At 49.2% G+C, this 27373-nt stretch overlaps 1 protein-coding gene across 1 annotated transcript in view; it reads right to left on the bottom strand.

Annotated features, from left to right (window-relative positions):
* Positions 1 to 17116: 17116 nt before the first annotated feature.
* The window catches only part of DRGX (dorsal root ganglia homeobox), a 30145-nt gene continuing 19888 nt past the window's right edge, over positions 17117 to 27373 (bottom strand). Inside the window, exon 6 of the mRNA XM_036829593.1 lies at positions 17117 to 17382. Within this exon, the coding sequence (XP_036685488.1) occupies positions 17117 to 17382 (266 nt within the window). The remainder of the gene's footprint in view (positions 17383 to 27373) is intronic.

Genomic DNA, 27373 nt, shown 5'->3' with positions numbered 1-27373 from the left:
GGGTTACCCAGGACTCACAATAATATCCAAAACCCAAGTTAGAACCAAATTATTATTTGGTCTTGTGATGATAAAATGATGAGGACATTAGACAAGTTGTATTAAGTGAAAGTGGTGAGTGTACCTGAATTCTATTTACTGACACAGGGAGGACTCGGCATCAGACCACAGTCTTCTGAAGTATTTCATCATGTTTGACTGCCAAGTGGTAAGGCCAGGTTAGTACTGATGGGGTTTTAACCCTTAAGTCACCTAAGAAAAATCAAGGGTGCTCTCCTTTAGGACAAGGAGGATAAATTGAGCCGGTTATCTCTCTTCTCATCTCCCCTCAAAGTGTCTACAGTTCCATAGATGGAGAAATAAATATTATCACAAGAAAAAAAATGGCTCTAAAAGGTAAATAACATCACCACCTAAGGTGTCCACACATCCAGGTTTAACTCTCTAAGTAGGATTTGAATATTATCAAGCATGGAAGAGCTTTAGAAAATTCTAGAGGAGACACTGTTTGACATCTTCACATCTCAGTTAATTTCTCTATGAGTTTTTGAAACAGGGTGACTCTGAAGGTTGTTGGGAAGTCAAATCAGCCACTAAGATTTTCATGTTGCCAAAAGTTCCAACAGTTTCCTCTGACTATGTTCTTGAGGCTTCAAAAACTTAAAAGTAGTTGACCCCAGCTAAGCACATTTGTTAAAGGAACACTGACCATGTTATCTTTTCTGATAACATGTCCAGCCCCAGGGGAGACCTTTCCCTCTTATACTCTGCATGGCAAGGGGGAGAGGGGGCAGGGCAGAAGCCACCAGAAGCCAGGAGGGAGGAAGGAAGAAGTCATATGCTATCCCCTCCAAAAATGTCTACCACATACTTGAATCTAATCTGAATCCTCCAGGCTGTTGGCAGAAGATGCTAAGAGAAAGGGTTTTTCTGAGTAAATCTGAGCTCATGTTGATGGCCCTGGTCTAAAATAACTCTCAGTGCAACTCCCTTCTCTCTGCTGCTTGAGCAGCTACTCCAGCAAACCAGAAGAGATGTGTCCTTCCAAGGACATTGGAAACATTGGATGTGTCCCTCCAAGGACATTGGAAAACACTGTATTCTCTTAGTACAAAAGAAGTTTTCAGAAGCTGATCATAATTGCAAAAATTAAGGTAAAACAAAATAAATTATAAGTCAGTAGAGTAATTGGAATATAAAATATGGACTATTCCTACAATTGAATATCATATGGCAAGAAGCGTGAATAAACTTTATGCATAGAAACACAGATGACTCTTACTGGCTAAATGTTCACAGGACTAAAATCAAGTCATAGAAGAATAAAAATAATTTTTTTAGAAAATAGTAACTGATATCAAATTAGAACAAGGAATAAATAGAAACATTTCATTATGATGAAGGAGCCAATTAATCAAGAAGACATAACAATCCTAAATGTGTATGTATCTAATAACAGAGCTCGAGAGTACAGGGAGCAAATTAAAGTCACAATGAAATGGATAATGGGTAGCATTACCTACCCAACAGATTGGCAAAATTATAAATTCTGACAATCCCAAGTGTTAACAAGGATACAGAGCAATGGAAATTCTCATACACTACTTGTGAGAATATAACTTGGTACAAACACTGTATTAGTTATCTATTACTGTGTAACCAAATACCACAAAACTTAATAACTTTAAAAAAAAAAAAACTTAATGGCTTAACAAAACAAAACTTTATCTTCTCATGATATCGTGGGTCAGGACTGTGGGAATGGCTTAACGTCCCTCATGAGATCGAGTCAAGATGTCATGTGGGGCTGTATTTATCTGGCCTTCCTCAGTCAAGGGATCTGAGAGAAGGTAGAGGCCACCTGCTTCCACCCCCTCCCCAGGAAAGGGAGCCCTAAAGACCTGCCACCCAGGCATGTCAGAGGAGTAAACCACCTCCTCTCCCCAACCCCACAGAGGCACCTCACAGGCATTGCTGAGAAAAGGCCCTCGCCCGTCCGGAGCTAAGGCCCAGGCCCGGAATCAGGCTGCCTGGATTCACATGCCCACTGGTCCACTGGTAACTGAACAAGTGGGTTCATGGCCCGCTGTACAACAGAAAGACCAAACACTGAGGCAACAGTCTTTTGCAGAGAGAAGAGGCTTTATTGCAGGGAGGCCAAGCAAGGAGACAAGAGGCGAAGCTCAGATCTGTGTCTCCGATCAGCTTTTTGAGTGGGGTACATATTGAGGAAGTAGGGAATAGGAGGGTGTCCGAGCTAAGAAATGCTTGGTGGAGGGGTAAAGGGAAGTTTCAAGAGTCCTCTGCGCAGGCGTGACTGTCTTTCCCGTCTCTTCAAGGGCCGCATGTGCACATTCGGGAGGTTCTGTGTGTCACATGCCATGGATTTGTGGCCTGTGACGTCCAAAGTCCACTGGTGGGTTGTCTAGTCCCTCAGTGCTTCTGCGCGAGTGGGCTGGAGGAAAGTCGTTAGCAAGCTGCTTCCTCATCTGGGGCTTCTTAGGCGTACTGAAAAACAAGCTTTAGAGATCATGGGTGATCATCTCTCATTTTTATTTTGTGGCCATGGGGGTGCCGTTTCACATTCAGTGATTGAGCAGGCCACTCTGAGCTTCAGTATCTTCATCTGTAAAATGGACATCATTCTAATCCCAGCCTCCTATGATGGTAATGAAGATTAGGTGCTTTAGTATGCAGAAAGCACTTAGCCCACTGCCCAGCACCCACTCCGTGCTCATCAGCCTGGTTCCCTCGACCACAGTCCCTCAGTGTTTGGCAGAGGTCTGGGGGTGGTCTCGCCGCAGACTCAGAGAGCTTGGCAACAAACAGCTCGAGGCTGGCTGAGAGGTCCTGCTCACCGCACCCACAGCTTCCATTCCTGAGCGCTGAGGATGTCACTGCTGGCGGGCTTCCTCTCCCCAAGCGGGCCTGAAAAAGCTTCGAGAGGAAACCCTCCAGGAATGCCGGGCCTCGCGGCCCCTGGGGGACAACCCCTGATTCTGCTGCAGCTGCAGTTCAGGCCCAAGTTTACAAAAGGGTCATTCCTAGACTGAGGGACTGAAGGGGAATTGAATTTGGTTGACAAAGCGAATGCAGCGTCATTGGAAAAAGTTTGCTCCCTCCCTCCTTGTGCCGTGTCCAAGACCAGAATCCTAGAAGCAAGCCTGGCGGGGTGCCCTTGCTCCTGAGGCAGGACCGGAGATGCTGCCCAACTGGTGGCCCGGCCAGAGAGCCCTGCGTCAGGGACAGGGTCCAGGGCTCGAGCACGGGCCGTGGGGCGAACCTCCCCACTCTCTCTGTGAGAAGTGCCCACTGAGGGATGGGGGCTGATGCTCTGCCCAGGCTCCCGGAACAGGCCGTGGACTTTGAGGCACCTGGTGTGAGAAAAGCTGAGGACCAGAGGGATTCAGGCTCCTACCCAGCCCTCTCTCCCATCCACGAGGCCTCCCAGCCCTCACTGTCACTCTCTGGCTTTGTCTCCAGTTACTCCTACATCCTACCTGGCACACTGGCCTCCTGCTGTTCCTCTGATGCTGCGACCTCAGGGCATTTGCACTGGCTGCACTGGCTGTTTCTTTTGCTGAGAATGTTCTTCACCAGACATCCACTTGGCTCCTTCATTCCCCTCCTTCAAGGCTTCTCTCCTATTGCAACTTCTGGCCCAAGCCTACTCTGATTACCCCACTTAGTGCTGAAATGTGCCTACCTCCCCCCCCATGCCAGCCCCCTCCTCTATTCTTCTTTGTTACTTTTTCCACAGTTTTGTCACCTGCTAACACACCGTGTAATTTAGGATTAAATCATGTATAATATTTATTGTCTCTTTCCCCTATGATAATATAAGCCACAGGGCAGGGATCTCTGTCTATTTTAATCTCTGCTGTATTCAAAGCACCTAGAACATAATAGGTGCTCAGTGAACATGTGTTGAAAAGAGAAGGAAGGAAGGAAGGGAGGGAGGGAGGGAGAGAGGGAGGGTGGAAAGTCATGGATGCTTGGACCCCTGGCCTGGCCGCATGGACCCAGTTAGGATGACTGGAGAGGAGAGAGCTGTCAGAGCCTGTCCCAAGCCTTCACACCAGGAGGGACAGGGCTGAGGGAAATGATAAGGCTCCCAAATGCACACAGGAAGTAACAGACAGGAGTGTGGCTTAGCATCAGGAGGTAGACCTCCAACCACAAAGCAAGGTCCTAGGCCCCTTGCAACCCAAGAAGAGACCAGGGCAGCTTCACAGGCCAGCAGGACCTGCAGCCAGCCAGGCCTGGGCAAGGTGGGAAGGTCTCGGTCAGAGCCAGGTGGAAAAAGGAAGGCCAGGACTTCTGTGGGGGAACTGTCAGAAGGACAGAGGAATAAGAGCTTCTCGTCACTGCTCCTGCCCATGGACCGGCCAGAGAGGAGGTTCAGTACCCTCTGTAGGGCCCCAGGATGAAGCTGTGTGCCTGCTGGCACCCGGCCCCCGGCCGGCTGGTGGAGGCCACGCAGTCAGGCCACGCAGTCATTCGGAACGCCTGTGGCGAGAGCAGGTCTTCCTAAGCCAAGGGGTTTGCCTGACGTCAATCACGGGGAAAGAGGCAGGTCCTTCCGGCCCCAGCCCCTGTCCCAGGGCAACTGCATGAAAAATCCAGAGCCAGAGCCACCAGCCAAGCTGTCCTCAACTTCCTGACCCACTGAATCCATGAGATGTAATAAAGCATCAGGGTCTTAAGCCACTAATTTTAAGGTAATTTGTCACTCAGCAAGAGATCACCAAAACAGTGGAACCTTCCAGCTGGTCTCCTCTGTGCTCCATTGTGCTAGAGAGAACAGAGGAAGATGGGAGTATCTCTGTTTGGGTTAAAGGAGAAGTATCCCTCAGGCTCAGAGTGGAGGAAGCGGCTGGTCAAGCAGCAAGGGAAACCTCGCGGGTGCCAAGATCCGGCCAGCCAGCCCTCCTTATTTCGAAGGGCTGGGCTCACTGTTCAGAAGCCTGGTGAGCCCCTTTCAGGTAGGTTATTATTATCTCCATTGTGCCGAAGAAAAACCCAAGGCCAAACAGCTCAGGGCACATACGGAGTGGAGCTGGGATCCGAACCCCAGGTCTGTGCACCTGCGAAGCCCACTACAAGAGCTGCTTCGCCAACGCCTTGGATCCTCAAGGGAGAGCCCAGCCATGCTGTCCAGCTTGCACGGGTGTGGGAGGGGTGGGGAGGGGTCCTGAAAGGGTCACTTGAAACCAGCTCGGAAGCCAGCCTGGGGCATCCTTGCCTGGCTCCTCAACTCGCCTCACACGCAGACGTAGTTCCATCCACCCACAGAAACGAGCTCCTCGCCACACACCACTCGCTGCCAACCTGCCTCACCCCTGCAGCTCCCCACACACCTTCATAAGAACAGGAGGGGCTCAACTGATGGCCCGTTTAGCTCTCAGCAGTCAGACAGGGAACAGGTACCTCCGGAAAGATACACTGCGCCTAGGCGAGTTATACTGGGGGTGAGAGCCCCACAACTTGGGCCCTAGCCTTGGGTTCTGTAGGCTTCAGGCAATGCCCAGAGGCAGAGCTGTCATTAAGGGACACTGCAACAGAAGGTCAGGTTCACTCAAAGTTAGAAAGCTCCATTGCTGGGACCCAGGTTGGGCGGGCAGCAATTGTGGGTCAGGCAGTGAGCAACCTTAGAGTGTGGGGCTGCGTCAGCGAACGACCCTCAGCCCCAGGTCTGCTATAGCACCTCTCTCCAACTTCAGAAGTCTCCTAAGAATGTGGGGTCAGGAGATGGTGCCGGGGGAAGGGCAGAGAGGGATGCTCAGAGGGTGGCAGGATCCTAAGTTTCCCTAAGTGGGGGAAGGGAGAGAATAAAGCATGAAGAGTTCACACACTCGCTTCCCTGGGCCCTCTGGAGGACGATGAGGCAGAGCTCAGTCTGCGGGGGTGTCTGAGGCCCAGCCAGGAGGGGAGGCAGCCCAAGGTGGTAGGGGCACCAGGGGACCTGGGCTGCTGGGTGAGGAGAGCCAAGCGGGGGATAGGCTCCTGCACACACCAACCCCCTCATTGCAAGTTCATCCCACCAGTAAACGAGAGGAATCTTCCCCATAAAGAGTGACTCCAACTGATGCCATTACTAATCACTGGCCATAAAGCTACTACATAAAGAGGAGAGACAGAATGATAAATCTACAGGAGGGCTGCCCGACAGAACAATTAGACTTGGGAGACAAACATTCGTTCACAGACATCACCACCAGGCATGTATTATTAATAAAATAGACATTGAGCTCAGTAGATAATGAAAGGAAAGGGGACCCCGGCCTCCCCCACCCCAATAAAGTCTCCTGCCATCCTTCAACCTTGGCATTGAGCTCTAACTGATATCCGCTCCCTGAGACTGGTGAGGCTGTCACATGATGCAAGGGAAGTCATGCTCTCTGTTTCTCCCACTCCTGGGGACAGGTACAACTCACTCAATTCCTACTGCCAACTCACATCTGGGTCCAGCTCCTCCATTCCATGTTTTATTGTCTCCCCTCCTATTATTATATAATAAATTATCCCCAAATTTATCAGCTTAAAACAACTAGCTGTTTCACTCTGGATAAGTCACTTAAACCTTCTGAGCCTCACTTTTTTCAGATGGAAAGTGGGAAAAACAATAGTAAATTTATGTTAGCATCAGAAATAATATGTGAGGGACTTCCCTGGTGGCACAGTGGTTAAGAATCCACCTGCCACCAGGGAAGTGGTTAAGAATGCAGGGGACATGGGTTTGAGCCCTGGTCCGGGAAGATCCCACATGCCTCAGAGCAACTAAGCCCGTGTGCCACAACTACTGAGCCTGCGCTCTAGGGCCCACGAGCCACAACTACTGAAGCCCACGTGCCTAGAGCCCGTGCTCCGCAGCAAGAGAAACCACCACAATGAGAAGGCCGCACACCGCAACGAAGAGTAGACCCCACTCACCACAAGTAGAGAAAGCCTGCACACAGCAATGAAGACCCAATGCAGCCAAAAATAAAATAAATAAATTTATAAAAAAAAGAAAAAAAGAAATAATATGTGAGAAGCATCTTATAGAATGCCTGGCACATAGACGGTATCCATTAATGATCATTACTTTTACAGTAAAAGACAAAGTCAACCCAACAGCCCTTGATATTCCGATACTGCCCTGCATCACCTATGGGGTAGAGCTCACCCTGGCTCACAAGGGCCCTCCTGCCTGCCCTCAGCCTGTGTTCCCCACTCCTCTCCCTCCACCCCAGTCCTCCCCGGCTTTGCTCTTCTCACTTGGGACTACATTAACTCTTGCCATGAAGACATCAACTTTCCCACAGGCAGAATTTCTATCCATTATACTGCAGCCTCTAAATCAAATTTCTTGTGCCCAAGGTAAGACTTTGGAACATCAGCTGATGAATGGACATTTTAAGCTAAATAGTCAAGAATTTAGTATCCACATATTTATCCATACAGCAGTGTTTGTGTTATATGGACTATTGGTTTTTATTATCTTTTTAAAAAAAAAAAATAAAGTGTAATGGAGGACGTCAGTCGCTAAGTGGAACTAAAGCAGGAAATGATCAAAATAATTAGGCACACTGCCACCACCAACACTCTGTTTTCACACTGATGTTCATTGGACCAGTCTGGGCGCTGGGTGTTCCTCTGTGTAAGGAATAAGCCAGTTGAAGTGCATTGGCCAAATGCTGGGAGAAAACATGGAGGGAAGCTTCTAGAGGCTAAGTGCACCGGTGGAGGAAATGCAGGCATGTGGATTGAGAATTAGCTTCAGAAGAACATTCCAGAAGCAGAACCACACACACTAATATGGAATGCTCCCCAAAATACGTATTTAAGAGAAAAAAGCAAAGACCAAACAGTGTGTGTGATATGCTACTATTTATATGACAAGAGAGATATGTACATATTAATATCTCTGGACAGATATGAAGAACCAAATATTAGAGGGCATCTCTACACAGAGAAACCAGAGGAGGGAAGGTTGGAAATGGGGAGAAGATATAATTTACCCCGTTTCTGTTTTTTTCTTACCGTGTGATTGTAGGTTGTAATACAATGATCCAAATGCAGAGAAAATTCATGCACCCATATGTTATGCTTATACCTTGCCACAGATTTCTTGGCCAAGACAAACAGGCTGGCATTTCATCTCCTCTTGACAAGTTATTCCAAAAAGTGAATAAAACATCACCAAAGTCAACTTTACATTCTCCTACTCAGTGCTTTCCAGAACCCCCATCAGCAAGGCTTTTTCACATTAAAAGATGTTCAACAGACACATGAAAAGATATTCAACATCACTAATCATTAGGGAAATGTAAATCAAAACCACAATGAGATACCACCTCACACCCATTAGGATGGCCACTATCAATTAAACAAAACAAATGCTGGTGAGGATGTGGAGAAATTGGAAGCCCAGTGCATTGTTGGTGGGAATGTAATATGGTGTAGCCACTGTGGGAAACGATATGGTGGCTCTTCAAAAAGTTAAAACTACCATATGATACAACAATCCCACTTCTGTGTATGTACTCAAAAGAACTGAAAGCAGGGTCTCGAAGAGACATTTTCACACCCATGTTCATAGCAGCAATATTCACAATAGCCAAAAAGTGGAAGCAACCCAAGTGACCATTGATGGATGAATGGATAAACAAGATATGGTATGTGTATACATACAATGGAATAATATTCAGCCTTAAAAAGGAAAGAACTGACCTATAACGTGGATGAACTTTGAAGAAATTATGCTAAGTAAAATAAGCCAGTTACAAAAGGATAACTACTGCATGATTCCACTTGTAAGAGATACTTAGAGTAGTCAAACTCATAGAAACAGAAAGTAGAATGGTGGTTGCCAGGGGCTGGGTGGAGAGGGAAATGGGGGGTTGATGAATGGGTAGAGTCTCAGTTGTGCAAAATGAAAAACTTCTGCAGGCTGTTTGCACAGTATATGTTAAGAATATGTGAATATACTTAACACTACTGAACTGTACACTTAAAATGGTTAAGATGATAAATTTTATGTTGTGTGTACTTAACCACAATAAAAAATAAAAATAAATTTCCTCTGGCTCATAAATGTCACTGTACTGATGGTTATCTGACAGAGCCCCTTAGAAGTTATGTTGTATATAGTTAATGTTTACTCTCTGTAGTTAATGTTTTAAATCATGATGACTAGCACATCATGTTGAACCCTTGATGTTTAAAAAGCATGTAGTCACTCTATGATCCCAGGTATATAACATCCTTGAAACGATGGCGAACAGACCAGTGGTTGCCAGGCTTAGGGTTGGGGGAGAGTCTCTTAGAGGTGATGGTGAGTTCTGTATCCTGATTGTGGGAGATGGTTACACGAAAACATGCAAGTGATAAAATGTCTCTATCCTCCTACATAAAAAAATGAACACATGTAAAAACTGGTAAAACCCAAATCAGGTCTGTAGTTTAGTTAATAGTATTGTCCCAATGTCAATTTCCTGGTTTTGATCATAGTACTAGGGTTATGTCAACATTATCTTTGGAGGAAATGGTGACATGGACAAGGAAACTTTGTACTATTTTTGCAACTTGCATATGAGTCTAAAAGTATTCCAAAATAAAAAGACTTTAAAAATTATGTATCCAATATTTGGAGAACTGGTGATATTTTGTAGCTCTCCAGAGACAGAACCCACTTTATAAGGTATAAGTTGCAGCTGGACCTCTGTACACAGGACTTTCATGCCTTCCCACAAGACTCAGGTGAAAACAAGGCCTGTCTGCACTGCACGCTGGGTGCACCATTTCACCGCACTCTTGGGTCCCCTCAACCTACAGGGGCTTCTCCCTCGGCCCATAGGGTTGTTCCTCCCTCTTTGTCATCATCATCACCTGGGAGAGCTCACGGCCCTCCTGGGCAGCAGTCACCCTCATGTGCTAGGCACAGTGCCCCGACAGCTAAGCCTCACTGCTTCCATTGTACAGATGTGGACACTGAGGCTTGGAGACAACAAGGGACTTGCCAAGGTCCCACTGACAGCGGGTGGTACAGGGTCCTGGATTCAAGGCCAGATCTGGTGACACCCTCAGCTGGCCTCCTGTGCCCCCTTACTGGCTACCTCAGCTGCCACCTGCAGACTGGCCTCTGGCAGCAGGTGCGAGGCAAGCCAATGGGGACAGTGTGCTAATTCAAGGTTGCAGGCAGAGCAGCTGTTCTTTGAGTCCTGGTGGCCTGGGGCCACGCTGCTCTTATGTTCTCGGGTAGATAAAGTGCTCTACTTAGGAGAAGCTCTCTCCCGGCTGCAGGGCCATTAGCTGGCTGACTCCTGGAAAAACCATTTGGCCAGGGCTGACAGATGTGGCCATTACACAATCACTTAGCCCCTCTCCCTGCCCCATCCAGACCTTTGGAGGGGGAGGGGCCTCGAGGCGTGCAAAGCCCTGGGGAGGGTCCACACAATTCACTTCCCGGCCACCCGCCTCCTTTCTGCCCTTAGGCTGCACTTCTCCTGGCCCACGTTGCTGCAGCAGGAAGCGGCTTCAGACAACGTGGTTGCAGTGTGCTGCCAATGACCTTGTCACCCTGAGAGTTGTTCACAAACTGCCTTCACATGCATCATCTCCCTTGATCCTCGCGAGAACCCTATGAAGTCAAAATCAGGATAATTACTTCCACTGTACAGTTAAGAAATGAGGTGCAGGAAGGTTAAACAGCTTGCCCAAGGTCACCCAGCCAATAGAAGGGGTTGACCTCAGGCCTCTGATTCCCAGGTCTGTGGTGTTTCGCCCACCCCATGCTGCCATCACCCTGTTGGGATGTTACCTTGTGCTGGGAACTCAAACAGCCTCAAAGCAGGGTCTCCAGGGCCAGGGGAAGGGTAAGGGCTGCTCCTGTCTGCCAAGTAGAGGCATCAGGCGCCAGAGTCTGCAGCCTTGCCCCCTAGCAGCAACTTCCCATTGGCAGAGCCTGGGCAGCCCTTGACCTGGAGGCCCCAGCTTGGGTCATTTCATCCTACACCTCCCATGCTCTCTGGACCCTTTACTCAAGCTGGATGAGTGCCTCTACCACCCGTGTGCCTCAGGCAGGGCTTCACAGCCATTCACCAGCTGGCAAACCTCCTCTCCCCACCAGCAGCACAGGCATCTCAGCATAGAGGTTGCTGGGACATCTGGGGCACCCAACTGATCCAGGCCAGGGCTCCACAGCCGCAGCCCCAGCACTGTCTGACGATGTGCCCGGGTCCCCGGCCCTGCATAGCAGCCAGGATGCATCCAGCAGAGTCAAGGGAACCAGGGGCTGGTGGGAAGGGGCAGTGCCCACGTCCTGAGGAAGAGCACTGAAGCGCAATGGCCCATCTCCTGCACAGAGCCAGGCTCAGAAAACAAGCAGCTTTGCACAGCAGCGGCAGCCCTTCCAGCTCGGAAGCCGGAGAACAGAAGGCAGACAGCAGCAGCAAGGGAAGGCTCAACCCTAAAGCCCAGCCTCCAGTGACCTGTCCGAGAAAGCACGAAGATAACACCCAAGATGTTCCTAGGGTACCCAGATGCTGCTGCTCTCCACTGCAATACCCCGCTTTGCCTCAAAGTGACTCAGAGAAAGGTGACTTAAAAGTACACATACAGGGGCTTCCCTGGTGGCGCAGTGGTTGAGAATCTGCCCGCCAATGCAGGGGACACGGGTTCGAGTCCTGGTCTGGGAAGATCCCACATGCCGTGGAGTGACTAGGCCCATGAGCCACAACTACTGAGCCTGCGCGTCTGGAGCCTGTGCTCCGCAACAAGCGAGGCCGCGATAGTGAGAGGCCCACACACCGCAATGAAGAGTGGCCCCCGCTTGCTGCAACTAGAGAAAGCCCTCGCACAGAAACGAAGACCCAACACAGCCAGAAATAAATAAATATATAAAATTAAAAAAAAAAAAGATAGTACACATACAGGTAGGGGGCAGCCCTCTTCTCTAGAATGTCCTTCCTGGTGGATTAGGGGATAGATCTTGGTTTATCCAAATCGATCACCCTGCCTCCTGCCGCGGGACTGAGGGAGCATATGGGCCTGGCTTGGCCAGGAGAACAGCTCATGCTGGGGGAAAGGATCCTGCTCTCCACACAAAGATGGCAGACCCCTGAGCCTAACTCCCCAGCACTTAGCTCACTACCCACCTCGGACAGCAGTTGGTGGTGCTGGGGCCCTGGGGGTCCAAATTCTGAATCGAGCCTTATTGTCACTGGGAGGGGGTTCTAGACAAGGACAGGCGCCGAGGATGGCTCAAGGGGATCTCTGGGGTGTTGCACAGCCCCAGGATCCATGAGCTTCTTGGGTGCAGAGCCCAGGCACACCCCCATGATTTATGTTTGTACACAAGCTCACTGCCAAGGTGTTTAGCCAAGTCCTGGAGAGAAAACACCAAATGTTGGATTCACTGAAGCCTGGCTGTGTCCAAGAGTGGAGCCCAGAAATGGAGCTATCATTTTTTTTTAATGAATATTATAAGTCCCTTATAGCCCTTGTCTCTAAAGAAAATAAATATCCTCCTTGGGTTTGATGTGCCTAAACGGGTTGGTTTTTTCACATCTGTGCCCTGCTCTGCCTCTGGTGTGCTCTCCCAGAAGTGGGCATATTTCCAGTGTCCGCCCAGATGGCATGCCCCAGGGCAGGACTGGGGCCGCCACAATTGGCCACAGCTGATAGGACCAGAGGTGAACAGCCAGGCCAAGCTGGGCCAAGCAGATCCACTCTCCCAGGTGTCTGGCAGGGGTTCCAAAACTACAGGGAACCTCTGCCTGGTGGAGAACCTGAGTGAGGCGCTCTGTGAGGGATAAAGCAGGCTGCAGGGAGGAAAACAGAACGCACAACCAGAGAGGAGCAGAAAGGAGGGACGGCCCCACAGCCCCTGGTCCTTAGTGCCTGTCCTACTAGAGACCCAGGACCAGAGTCCCTGCCGTCCTGAGCTCCATGGTGTATCTCCTTTCCTTCTCTCAAAGTCACTTTTTTGACTTAAACTGACTCCGGCGGTTCCCATTACTGGCCACTAAAAGAGTCTTAAGTAAGACATTCTCTTTGCCTCTCACCCGACATCCCACACACATGCCTCCCAGCACTGCAGGTTCCCATCCAAGCTCTCGGGTCCCAAGACCCAGCTGGCAAGATGCCAGGCTCTCAGCCACGGATGAGTCTGCAGAGGATTTGGGGGTTGCCACACCCACTTCCTAAGCAAATTATGTGGGCTGTGGAAGGGGGCATGACTTCCAGGAGAAGGCACGTCCTCAGGCTCTGAGAGCCAAACCACCCTGTTTCCTTCTTGAGAATACGAGGTTTTTACCCGAAAAAGGTCTTCAAGCCCTTGATATGTGTGAGGCTTGGTGGAAGAAGAACTAGCATTTATACTGCATTTCCTCTGTGCCAGGCAGCACTTAGGGATCGATTCGTGTAACCTTCAAAGAACCCTACGAGGCTGGTACCATTATTGTCCCCTACCGTACGAGGCTGGTACCACTTTACAGGAGAGAACCAAAGCACAGAGAGGTTAAGTGACTTGCCCAGAGTCACACAGCCAGTAAGAGCTGGGATTTTGGACAGGTAGAATGAGCTTTTGACCACTTTAGTCAGGTTCTAAATTCATCAAAGTTCTACTTTTCCCAGTGAAGCCAGAAAATTAAGGAGAGAGAGTGAGGGTCCATGATGTGGAGTGGTTGGCCCCTTCTTGGTGCTCCTCTTGCTGGAAAAGCCATTGGAGGGGCCCCGTAGCTCTTGGCACCATCAACACTGGCAATCCCTGCTGGGTGGGTGGGCCCTTGGACAGGTAGGCACGATGCAAAGGCCAGGTGTGCTAGCCCAGGGGCGGATAAAATGGGTTCAGGCTGACCTCTGTCCTTGCCAGGCTGGACCCAGGAGAGGGAGATGCTGGGATGGCATGTCCTCCCCTTCACAGGCCAGCCCAGCCCCAGACAGAGCCCACAGACAGTGAGCAAAGGCAAAGCAGAGTTACCCGAACTCTCCACCTGTCAAACCTGCCAGGACAAACCGGCCCTAGCTATGCCTCCATTGCCCTCTTGGGGCCTAAAGACTGAGCCTAGTTACTCTCATGAATTCATGTATTCAGCACTCTCTGTGTGACAGGTAACGAGGCCCAGCTCTCCTTCTTCCCATTGGAGGCTACCATCCATGTAACTTTGGAGAAGTTACTGTGCCTCAGTTTCCTTATCTGTGAAATGGGGTAGTAATACTTACCTTGTGAGTTGATCATTCGGATTAATTGAACTAACCTCTATAAAGTTCCCAGACAATGAGACAGTGGCAGAGTCTTAATAAAGGGGATTATTTATTAAGGGAGATCCTCAATTGAGAGACCAAGCTCTGGGTATTCCTAAATCAAGCACCAACTGAGGGATGGAAAAGGGAGCCCCCGCCCAATGTCTTATGCCAGGGCCACCCACCTCTGATTCCCTGCCACCCCCACTGATGTTCCAGTCCCCGTAGGTCGTCACCCCCAACGAGACTGGACCGCTGACCCCATCATGACTCCAGATTCCTTTCCTATAACCTGGAGTGCATTAAAGAAAGCTCTTCAGAGGGCTTCAACCAATAGATGGATAATAATAATTACTCAATCACTCAATCCCTGGGGCCTGCGCCTCCTTCCCAGACTGAAGCCTGGCTGCCTCTTTAGAGTCACATTATGAAATTCTGCAGATGGGACAACCTATAGGGGCTCCATCAACGGCTGTTCTCACTGCCCGAAAGGACAGTTCTCACCAAGGACAGCCAGCGAGGGGATCCAGTGAGGCCGTGTCCGTCCATCCATCCATCCGTCTGTCCCAGGACAGAAGGCTGGCTCCTACATGCGCCGGCACTGGGGGAGGTTCTGACCTGCACAGAGGCCTGTCTTGTCCCAGCATCTGCTAAAAGGTTCCCGAGCCAAGGCCTCCAACCACCCCACCCCACCCCACCCCCCCGGAAGTTTCAGAAAGATTCCATTTGCATGCTGGCCAAAGTGGAGAAGCACGCCCCTCCCAGGCCTGCAGCCGGGGGGCCAGGAGAAACAGAGAGAACCTGAACTCTTTATATCTTTCTTTTTAACTCTTCTAAATTTATTCGGGTATTTAAACAAACAGAAACTACATCATGCACAGTGACTTTTCGCCTTTGTACAACAAAACTAAGTCCTCCATATCTCTGAAGAGGCTTGGTGCTTGTTTTTTTTTCCTTTCTTTCAGTAACATCAGGCAGACTTTTCGATGTTATCCAGTTTTGCACAGTCACTAGAGTGTCGCATCATGAATTATTAAATCAGTGCTTCGTGGTAATACATAATTTCTTATCAATTATTCATGCTAATGTGTGTGTAGTTTACTTAATTGTGTTATTGACGATCAAAAGTAATTTCCTGAAAGTCCTCAAGGACACAAAATTTAATCAGCGTAACTACTTTTCAGATGCAATGCTGTTAAGTATTCTTAATTTGCTCAACAGTTCACTTATTTATGTACCTTTCTGGAGGAAATACGAGTTTAATCAAACAATTAGATTGAAGAGTTAGTGTACATAAGGGCTTGAGCTTACATCGTTCAACAGAACATTCATAATTACAGGGAAACGGAAGCGACTTTGCCGCTTTTTGGCAAATCGTTTCATCTCTGTACTCAACAAGCAAAATACAGCAGGAAGAAGGACTTGATTTTTTTTTTTTTTTTTTAAGGAGACAGTGTATTTTATCAAATGCTTTGCAGTAATCAGAGACGAGGCACAATACACTTAAGAGTATTATTTGAGGGGGTTCTGGAGGGAGGGTAAAAAAAGGGGGCAGGGTGACCTGAAGGTAGAACCTTTGATTATAATAACTGAAAGGAAAATAATCATAAAAGCAATAACAGTTTGCATGGAAACACCATCAGCAAGCCAGCAGACACTGCAAACTATCACGCTATTGCACATTTCCCCTTTGATCGCTTCAAGTTCACTATCCACACGAGAGAGAACAGACACATTTGACTGAAACTGAAACCTCTTATGAAATTTGGCCCTTTAGAATTAATTCTCTTCACACCACGAGGAAGCCCTCTTCCCCATGCTCCATTTCTGCATGTACGCCATTCTTGTCTCATTTCCTACTTTTTTTTTCTTCCACTTAAAAAAAAATAAAAACAAACCAAAAAACCACAACTAGAGAGCCCCCTCCATGTGCCAGGGACCCGTGGACACGTAGTTCATCCAGACACGTGCTTATTTCAGAGGCGTTCCTGGGGGGTTTCTTCCTCCTCTGAGGGCTCTCTTCCTCCTCTGAGGGCTCTCAGCATCCCCTGGAGCAAAGCGCTGCTTTCCAGTTGGTCCACTCCCACCCACCTAGAGATTTAGTCCGGAGAGGCAAGGGCTGCAGGTGGGCGCTGCTGCTGTGGGGACCACACTCGCCCTGGGCCTGCAGCGTCAAGATGGTGGCCCCAGGTCTTGGAGCTGACAGTCTGTCTGACCGGCCGGGCCTCCCTGGCCAGAGGTGCCCAATGGCAGAGCTACCATGTACCCCCGGGGCAGGCTGTGTCCTGCCAGCCCCTCCCTACTCCACGTCTTCTCACCTTCTAACCTAACCAAGCCCACAACCAGCATCCTCCAGCATGAGTAAGGAGGGCATTGCTGCTAGTCTTGGCGGAGGGAAGAGAGTTGGTTGGGATCACACCAGTTTCCTGGTTCTTAATGTAAGGGGGGACAGTCCCATTTCATAGCATGAGACTTAGCTCTGGGCGTCTCTCAAAGATGACCCATGCCATGGTTCTTTGGGTTGACAAGACCTTCAAAGGTGGCCCAGGAGAGGGACAGGAAGGTGATGGGGTGAATAACTCTCCTTCCCTCCAGACTTCTGGGCCAAGATGGAAACCCCAGGGGTCTCACCACGGAGCAGACTCTGGTACCCATGAGTACCATCGGTACCTGTCGCCAGAGAAGCCAGGACAAAACAGCCCCGCTGGCAGGACTCCAGAGGCACTCTCCAGAGACCGGGGAGCTGTGGGTCTCGCTTCCTTTCCTGAGTCCGAGAGGAGGCCCTGGACAGCAGGCTTCTTCCTTGCTCTTTGGAGAGTTTTCCATGGGGGCTGAGGCTGGGAGAAGCAAGGGGGGAGGGCACGGCGGGCTTGGGCACTCGGGACCCTCATACACTCTTCTCACCCTCGCTCTGTTCCTTGCTGGGAGGGGCCTTGTCCTGGCTGCCGTCGGGGGGCGCCGGCTTGGCCGCAGGGCTGGGGCTGCTGCTGGTGGACGGCAGGAGGTTGGCCGACTGCAGGACGGCCTCCGAGTGCTCGCGAGCTTTCATGCGCAGGGCTGCCACGCTGGCCGTGCGGTTAGTCTGGCAGCCGTAGGGGGGGAGGAAGGAGAGCCCCATGGGGTCTGGGACACAGCAAGAGCACAGTGGGCCCCCTGGAAGAAGGAGAAACAACAGGCTGCCATCACTGTCCACATTTCGGTCTCTCAGACTTGGGTGCGGGCAAGGGGCTGATTGATCCTGTTTGGTTCCAAACGCTAAAGGGACAGGTGACAAGTGCTCAGGACCCCAAAGATGCACAACTCAAGAGATCCAGTTGATAGTCCAAGGGTTTACCAGAGTATCAGGGAGAACCGACCAGTCTTGGTTCCCTTACCAACCAGCTGTGTGGCCTTAGACCAATATCTTGACTTCTCTGAGCCCGGGCTTTTCCTTCTGTAAAATGAAATGATCCCCACCTCACAGGATCATTATGAGGATCCAGTGAAGTAATGCCACACACCCCAAACTATGTGTCAAAGCACCCCTAAGAACTCATAAGGGCCCTGCAGGGGTGTTTTAAATTTTCAAAGGCAAGGGGAAGCCAGCCACATCTGTCGGACACCGTGAAGCTGCTGGACGAGGCAGCTCACGGCTTCAGCAGGAGATCTCACTGCACTCCCTTCAAGGACGTCATACATTTGTGAAGCTGGATTTTGCAAGTACCACACAAAAATCCACACGGAACATAAAATGAGGGGTGGTGGCATCCCACGTGATTCCAAGTTTAGAGAAGCCGTGCAGAGCCCATTGGTGTACGTCCCATTAGAAAGTAGTGGTAGCTATTTAAGAATAAAAGAAAAATATTGCTTTTCTTTCAATTTATAAGTGATATTTTTCAAATGGCTACTAAGTTGTTGGGACATAAACACTCACTGAGTTACTTGGACCTAACCATTTAATGAACAGAACTAGTAGGTATTTTTTATGGCCCAGGAGAGTCACGAAACATTAACCTGAGGTTCAAGGAACCCTCAGGGCACCGTGAACTAAGGTTTGAGAAGCTCTGACGTCCTCAGTTTGGAAAGCACTCAGCACAAGTCCGATGTGTGAAATGGGACTTAGGAACAATCGCCTGGCCCCAAGCCTGCCGGCCAGCACTGCATAAACCACTCCAGGGACAGAGCCGGGAGGGCCCTCTGCCGGCCGGGTTTGAGGAGCCTCCCTTTTCACAGGTCACTCTCAACTGTGCATTTATTCAATGACTGGCCCATGAACACCTGGCACTGGTCTCGACCGTAGGGACCACTCAGCAGGAATAAGGCAGCAAGATCCCCGGCCTCATGGAGCAGTTCCAGTGGAGAGGCACACCATAGCCCAGGCATCCCTCATGCAAAGGCAGGCGGCAGTGAGTGCTATTTAAAACGGGAATGGAGTGTGATGTTTGGTAGATACGTGAGTGCAACGTCAGAGAAACAGACACGTGAAGGCCCAGGAGAGAGCACGACAGTTGGGGAGAAGACCAGTGCAATGGCACCGGAGTGGGGAGAGCACGGCTCAGAGAGCAGCAGGGCATTCAGAGTGACCAAAGCCAGAGGCTACGGGGGAGGAGGACAGCAGATGAGTCGGGGGCCGCCAGGGCCAGGCGAGACGCAGGGAGGGGAAGCCCCAGTGAGTTTGAGTAGAGAGTGCCTGGAGCTTCACTGCATTGGGGAGAGGATGGGGAGGCTACCGCAATAACGCAGTCCCAGCTGATGGCGGCTGGGCCCAACGTGGCTAGAGGGGAGGTGATGAGAGGTAGCCAGATGCTGGGTTTATGCTGAAGGTTAGCGCCTGTGCAAATTGTCCTTGGACTGCAGGTGGAGGCTGATGGAAAAGAAGGATTCACAGACGACACCTAGGTTTGGGCCTGAGCACCGGAATGAATGAATGGAGGTGCCATTTCCAAGATGGGGGCAAACAGAGAGAAAGGGGTGTGTGTGTGGTGAGTGTGTGTGTGTGTGTGTGTGTGTGTGAGGGGATATGGAGAGTCTGGCCGTGGAATCCTGAGGTCCTGATGGCCATCCAAGTTCTGAGGGGACAGTTGAGCAATGCTGTCACCACCAAAAGTGCAGGTGTGGTGGCAGGAGTCACACAGACCTGCACCCAGACTGGGTGGGTGGACACGGCTGCTGGCATGACATAATTTGAGAGGCTTCCTGAGCCTCTGGACAGGTCAAACCGTGCCCCACGCACCACGTGTGATTCCTGCAGAAGACGAGCATTGCCACAGCCTCCGCCCCCAGCCGGCTCCGGAGCCCCATCCCACCAGGGTAGCAGGAGATGGTGCACCGTGGCCCTGCCAAGGACAGTTGGGAGTCACTGCCTGTCCCGGAGGCCTAAGACCTGGGAGGGGCCAGCAAAGCCAGCCCCTCCAGGCTCCACCCACCCCTCGGCTCTTCTGAAAGTGCACACCAGCTTTGGAAGAAGCAGCATTGCAAATGGGGAGTATTTTTGGACCAAAATCCGTATTTGTTGAATGAATCCAAATTCCTCCCTGTGGCCTTCAAGCCCTTGAGTGCTGGGGCCCCCACCGCCCTCTCGTCCTCCTTCTCATGTGCCACCCAGGCCTCCTTTCAGATGCTCAAACCACCGTCACAGCGGAGCCCTACACAGGAGCTGTACTCACTAGAGCAAACACGCATAAGTACCAGGCACCGCGCTTGTAAGCACATCATGACTTCACGCATCTCAGCTTTGGAACAATCCTAGGAAGGTGGCTCTGTGATTATCCCCTTTTGCAGATGAGGAGACTGAGGTTGAATAGTAAGTGGCAGAGCTGGACGTCACACCAGGCAGAGGGCTGGCTCCTTAACCAGTGTGTCCCTCCGTCTGGAAAGAGGACACATTCCTCTCCCTCCCTTGGGCCCTTCGCCGAGCTCTGCCTGGGAGTGAAGATACCCTCCCTCCGGCTTGGGGCTCCCTCTCTCTCTTTAGGGCTCCACTGGACCACCATGTCCTCAGGGAGCCCTTCGGGACCTCCTCCTCCAGGGCGGGATTCCCGGTTATGCTCCATCAGAACACCACACTCACCTCTTCAGGCACTGGCCACGAGCCGTAAGTGGATCCTCAATGGCTTGTGACTGGTTTCTTGTCTGCCTGCCCCTGCAAACCCCCAAGGGGGCGAGTATCTTCTGCTTCATTCACTGCTTTGTCCCCAACACCTAGCACAGTGCCTGGGACGGGCCAGGCCTATGGGAAACATCTGTGGCAGGAAGGAGGGAGGCAAGGGAGGGCCGCCCAGCCCCGGGGCCCACGTGTAGAATCAGCCTTCAGCTACGCCAGCAGCTGGGACGTTACCACCCTCCTTTCCCGGGGACAGGATTCCCTGTGCCAGAGCCAGCCTCCTTTCTCTCTCTTGAAGCACATTTGGGCATCTTTCTCTTCCTTTCCAAGCCTGCTCAGAGGCAAAAGGAAGCTCACCCTTACCAGCACCTAGTGTGGCCTCTCGTCACCATTCTGGCCGCCCTGAGGGCTGGGCATCACTCAGCCCCATGTTCCACGTAAGGAAACGAGACTCCAGTAACTGCCCAAGTTCTCACAGTTCGTGACAGAAGTGGGACCAGAACCTTCTGGTGGCCTTTCCCTTCTCCTCTAGTGTCATAGGAGGTTAACATGCAGCCATCACTTCCTGCCTCAGTTTTGATGGAGGGTCCAGTACAGCAGGCGGCAGATGGCAAGACGAGCGTGAGACGAATCACAAGTGCCCAGTTCACACAGGAAATTCCGAGAGCCCGTTCCACAACCCACACCCCTGGCTGGCTCTAGCCTGGTCATGTTTCCAGAGATAGCAGGAAACAAACACAAAGTTACATGGGGTCAAACCCCGTTATCCTGACGGTTCCCCTTCTCCCAGTGGCTCAAACAGACAGCTGCATGCTGACAGCAGTCTCAGTCCCTGGGTGGGCTCGGTCTTGGCTGGGAACAGTGCCTGTGCCCTGAGCCTGGGGAGTCATCCCGAGGGCGAGGACCCTCCCCTCAGGGGAGGCCTTCCTCCCCTCCAAGTCCCTCCCAAGGGGAGCTCATGTGGGAAGAGAACAGAATACAGAGCCCAGTGAACCCCCTCAGCAGTGGGCGCTTGACTGAGGCTATGGGCTTTGGGGGACCTGGAGGGGCCACCGTCTCCAGACCCAGGCCTGAGCAGCTGACCCTAAGTCAGGCCAGCCCGAGAGGGGTGCAGACTCAACGTGCATGTCTCGGGCTGTTCTTGTCCCCAGCAAGGCCTTGCTCTGATGTAACATCAAAGAGGGAGTTAACTGGTCTGTGACTCAGTGATGAACATGTCACCTGCAAGATGAAGAAGTGCCCCTTGGACAAGACAGAGCCTCCTGGATCCACAGCCTACACCTGCTAGGTCACAGCTGCAGCAGGCAAGTCCCCGCGAAAGCCACCAGTAACTGTCAGTGTATTCCTGGCCCACAAAACCCAGATTCAGAGGTAAAGAAAGAAGTTAACTCACAGAATGGAGGCTGCAGGAGGGAGAGAGTCTGTGTGGCTCGCCTAGTTCACCCCCTACACTAGACACGGGGAAACCAAGGACCAGATGAACCCAACGACTCTGGGAAACCCTGGTTTAAAACTGTAAGGGCTATGCATACAGTGGAATATTATTCGGCCTTAAAAAGGAAGGAAATTATGACACAGGCTACAACGTGGATGACCTCAGGGACATTATGCTAGGTGAACTAAGCCAGTCAGAAAAAGACAAATTCTGTATGATTCCATTTGTATGAGGTACCTAGAGTAATCAAATTCAGAGACAGAAAGTTGAATGGTGGTTGCCAGAGGCTGAGGGTATGGGAGTGAGGAGTTAAGGGGTAATGGGTATACAGTTCAGTTTGGGAAGATGACAGAGTTCTGGAGATGGATGGTGGTGATGGCTAATAATGTATAATATGTATAATATCAAGGACATGTAAAATAATAAGGACATATTCAACACTTCTGAACTATATGCTTAGACATGGTTAAGACAGAAAATTTTATCATATGTGTATTTAACCACAATTAAAACTAAAACAAAATAAAATAAAATAAATTCTTAAAAACAAAACTGTAAGAGCTAAAAGAGAGTTCAGGTCAAGGTCATCGGGAAAATGAGGACTGCTCAAGGCTGGAACTCCTTCTTGCCCCTCCAGTGGTTGAGGACCCCCAAAGTGCCTCAGGCCACCCACACACATCCGTGAGAGGCACCCTCAGCTGACCCCACCCAGCCCATCTCCGGCTGAGGAAGCATCACGCGGTTTGTACACCTCCCTTGAGCCCTGCCTCTGTCTCATGGCTGCACTGTGCCCTTTGGGTGGGCATTCCTAAAGCAGGGCAACAGACCCTGAGAGGTGCACGCAGGCCAACAAAAGTCTTTGGCATGAAGCCCCTCACAGACGTCACCCTCTTTCCTCATCACCACCCCAAGTCTGAACAACAGCTGAGTGTCCATCAAAGGGGGGCAATACTCATAGGTGGACTCAGAAACCTCTGAACAGCTACCTGGAGGAATGCTGAAAACATGAACCACTGGGAGTCGCCTCCTCTCCACACTGCCCTGCCCTCCCTGGAGGAGAACATGGAAGACGTGCCAATCCAGAAGGCAGATGCAGGCAAGACTAAGAGAGGCCATCTGGACAGCAGACAAGATCAAAGGCGAACAAGGAGACAAATCTAATTTGATGATATTTATCAGGGAAACGTGTGAAGTCTGTGCTCTGCACCCAAGGAACCGACTGTCGAGAGGGGCATGTGTCTCAGCAGCAGAGCATGTGGTCCATATGACTTCACAGTAAGTTCACTGTGACGCCGTATTATGTGGGTTGCCGAGGCAGAAGCTGCAGAAAAAGGGAGGGTAAAGTCATGGTCAGACCGTCAGGCCAGAGGGAGGGAGTTGGGGGGAGGAGGGAAAAGTGAAAGAACCGGGGCCATTTAGGTACAGTGGATATGAGGTAACTGCCTCTCTCTGGGTGTGGGTTGAATAGAAGCAGTGGGTGGAGTGAGAAAAAGAAGGATTTTCTTTTCTTTACCGTCAGCATGCTATGCATGTGTGGTGGGCTCTCTCTGGGGGGGTGATGGGTTTCTGGTCATAATATCCTGAAGCTCCCTTGACAGGATGTTGTAGAAAATCTTCATGCACAATATGGGCTATTGGACAAGTTTTTTAATCCCTTTCAACAAAAAAATGAGTGGTTTTAGAAGGGGATGTGAATTACAAAGCTAAGTTTTCCTTCCAACTTTAACATGTGTTCAGAATTTCAATTGATTTCAGTTGAACTTAAATTGTCCAACAACCAGCATCTCCCTTAACCATTTTTTAACACAGGAAAAAAAAAGTGATTTCTACAAATAGGATCCTTTTAGACCTAACTCTTGATTTCTCCATGATTTCACAGTACCAACAGCAATACAAGATTTCTCCACGTGCCCCTGCCTAAACAACTTCATCAACCTGGAGCACCACTGAAAACCAGTAGTAGCAAAATAGGGATGCATCCTGTGCAATGCTCAGGGCAGCAGATGAACAGATAGTTACCGAGAAAAAATCCAGACTCCACAACGCATGCGCTTTTCCCATGAAAAGCAGTCTCAAAGCCCTCACCACGTGCTTAAAGACTCTTCCAAGTGCACTGCTAACATAAGTTGTTTGTCTTACAAGGCTGCCACAAGCTTGAAAGTGAGCTTGAAAGGTAATAGCAGAAACATTAATGGGTAATATTGAGAAAAGAGACAAAAAATTATAAAACAGCCCCAAAAATTAACATGCACAGTAACCTGGGGCCATTTAGTACAAGGCAAGCAAAGTAGCACGCCTCAGCATGGCCGGAAGCCGTCCGTCACCGGACAACCACAGGAACCATCACGAGAGATGACGTTTGAAAGGGCTTTGAAAACCGAACAAAGCTTGTGTCTATTAATGATGGGGCGACACAGAGTCGGCCGTGAGAGAGGCTCTGTCCTCCTCTTTATTAGGTCAGGGTGGTGACAGACACTTTAGAAAATGTCTACCCCAAAACCAAGTCATAATTATCGAAATCCTATAAAATGAGAGTGGCGATAAGACATCTCTGGGGTCTGAAAGCCTGCTGAGGAGGAAGAAAGTGGGCTTTGAAGTTTGGCTCCTGACTCCACCATTAACTAGTCATGGGACTTCTCACCATCTTTCCAAGCTCCAGCTTCCTCATCTGTAAGAGGAGGTCATACACCTACCTTAGGAGAAATTCTATAAAGCACCTAGCGCTAAGTCCTCCAACAATTATTATTTCCATGACCGCGTACAAAATAAAGGGCAAGAATAAGTCACAGTTCACAGCTTATTCAAGTTACCCATTCAATTCAGCGGCCAACGAAGAACTCACTTGCTCTGAACATCCCCGGGAGGACGCGAAGAATGAACAGTGCCTCGAGATGCGTGACTGTGCTGTGAGCGTCCTTCACCCTGCGTATCCCTACACTGTTTTCACAGCTGTGTGGGTTCATTGGCGAAGTCTTTTCCATGAGACCAGAAAGTAGAAAAATTTATTCTGCCAATAGAACCTTGAGGAGTAAGCCAAACAAACTTTAAAAGTCTCATCTATTAATGACCAGATTTCCAGACTTGGGGCTCTAGTTCTTTTCTTTTCTTTTCTTTTTTTAATCTATCAAAAAGCTACAATCACCAATGGGCTAAAAATTAAATTAGCTACAAAGGAAGTCATCCCCATGTGGCACATAGCACCAAAAAACTATGAATAACCTAGCCTCCCAATACTAGAGAGTTGACTGAATAAGTTATAATCGCCATATTGAACGCACTGAAGCTATGACAAAATGATGTTGTAGGAGGATATTTGGTGCCATAAAAAATAGTAATAATAAAACATTAGGTTTAAAAAGTAGGTTAAGAAACAGTAAGTCAAAATGATCCCATTTTGGTGTATGTATGTATATTTATATACATACATATACATGTATACACAATACATACATATATTTGCATAGTACATACATATATATGCATACATACAGCCATATACCATATCCATATGTGGTCACAAGTATGTATAATATATAATTTTATTTAGTAACAGAAAATATCTATAAATTTAAACTTTTTAATTAAAATTTTAAAATTCTAACTAAGTTCTAAAATAAATAAATTTTTTTTTCTTTTGGCTGCATGGCTTGCAGGATCTTAGTTCCCCGACCAGGGATTGAACCCAGGCCTCTGGCAGCGGAAGCACCGAGTTCTAACCACTGGACCACCAGGGAATTCTCTAAAATACATAAATTTATTGGCGATATATATTTATAAATGGGAAGAAAGCAAACGTACCAGTAACAAACATTCATAGTGGTTGATTCTGGATGCTAAGATTATGAATGATTTTTATATTTTTCTTTGGGTTTTGCTGTACTTTCCACTTTTTCTAAACTGACCAAGTATTACTCTGACAATAAGACTGTCTTTTTTGTGACTCATGATTTCCCGCCTCCTTTCATTCAAATGATGGGATAGACGTTCTCCTTTAGGACAGAGCTCCACTGAGGTTTCTAAGGAATAAGAACTGTACCCTCAGCACCCAGCTGAGACTCCACGACTGCTAATGGCCTCAGTCTGCACTAGAGTTACTGACTGGTGAACATGGAGCTGAGGGCTGACCATGGAAGACCCACCAGGAACTTTCTGTCTATCTCCCATTCGGCCGGGATCGAAGTCAGTGATCCCTGGCATGGGATGCGACCAACCATTAGCCAGCAAAGTCCCTAAAAGGCCACAATTTCTTCCCTCTCACCCTACCTTGTGTGCCATCACCAAAGCCTGTACAAGAGCCTCCAAGCCCCCAAATGCAGCCTGAAAATTATTTTGTTTGAAGAACTTGCTACCTCTTGGACACTAAATTAAAACACACAGTTAGATTTCCATTAAGTTACAGCAAATTCTGCTGAATTGGTCGAATCGGCCTACATTCCTATATGACATCATGCTTTAAAGGCTTGGCCTGAACATAAATACTTAATGTAATAAATACAGTCTGAAATATTTGATCTCCTTGGCAATTTAATTGATCTACTACAGAGACTGACAGGAAAAATTAAGTCCGTTCTGTCTCCTCTCTGCCGAAAGCACATTTTCACCATAGAAAGGCACATGAATGATAATTTTGGTTACAAGTAGAGCTCTCACACATCGATTTCTTGTTGAACGTTCAGGTTAAAGGTAGGAGTATGGAGCAAGGAAATGAGTAAGTGGATTTATGAGACCTTTCACATAAATACTACAGTTCATTTCTTTTTTTTTTTTTTGCTTTATAGCAAAGTAAATAAATGAATAAACATATTCTGTGATTCCTAATACCAGTTCCTTACAGTTTACAAGGAATATTTGGGTGGCAGTGTTAGTAGACGCCTACAGTATTTAGGCAGAGATTTTTAGATGCAGTGGCTAAGTGTATTCACCAGTAATCAAATACACAACAGGGTCCAATTCACTCCTGGGTGACTACTACCACAGAACCCCCAAAGTGCTTTCTCCTGTACCTGTGTTATGGTTTTTATTGCCTCTTTACCATGAGTTGTGTTTATTTTTGTACCCACCACACCTCCCAAACATGCAGAGTAAGAGCTTTCACCTACCCTCACCCACACAGCCCTGATTCCAGAGCTAAACTTTCCAATTTGGGTACAAAGTAAGCACTTGAATATTTGGGGGAGGGAGAAAAGGAGGGAGAGTCTATCTTTCCTGACTGAGGGGGCATATTTTAATTCCTCAAAGGTTGCCAACTCCCAGGTTCTAAGCTTCCTCAATACCCCATGGAAAGAAAAACTATGGTCATCACAGAGTTACCCAATCTGATTAATGCCAAAATCCCCAGGTTAATTCAGCAGGTTACGCAGGAGGAGTGGACTCTAAATCCCTCCCTGTCTTAATTCCACGTGTGCACGCACTGTCCCAACATCTGCTTATTCACTCAGCAAATGCTCCCTGACAGGAGTCGGCTCATTCGACCGTCCCTCATGCTGTGACCCAGTCTCGGGGCCAGCGCCAATGTCCCATTTCTGCTTGGATACCTCTGAAGGGGCAAGCAAATGATGACAGCACCCAGATTCAAGGACCCTGGCACAGCCAGAGGAGCAGCAGGGACACGCGTTCTAGGTGATCCG

Source organism: Balaenoptera musculus, chromosome 16, assembly GCF_009873245.2.
Source record: "Balaenoptera musculus isolate JJ_BM4_2016_0621 chromosome 16, mBalMus1.pri.v3, whole genome shotgun sequence".
NCBI classification, from domain to species: domain Eukaryota; kingdom Metazoa; phylum Chordata; class Mammalia; order Artiodactyla; family Balaenopteridae; genus Balaenoptera; species Balaenoptera musculus.
This window is presented reverse-complemented; position numbering and strand designations above follow the sequence as displayed.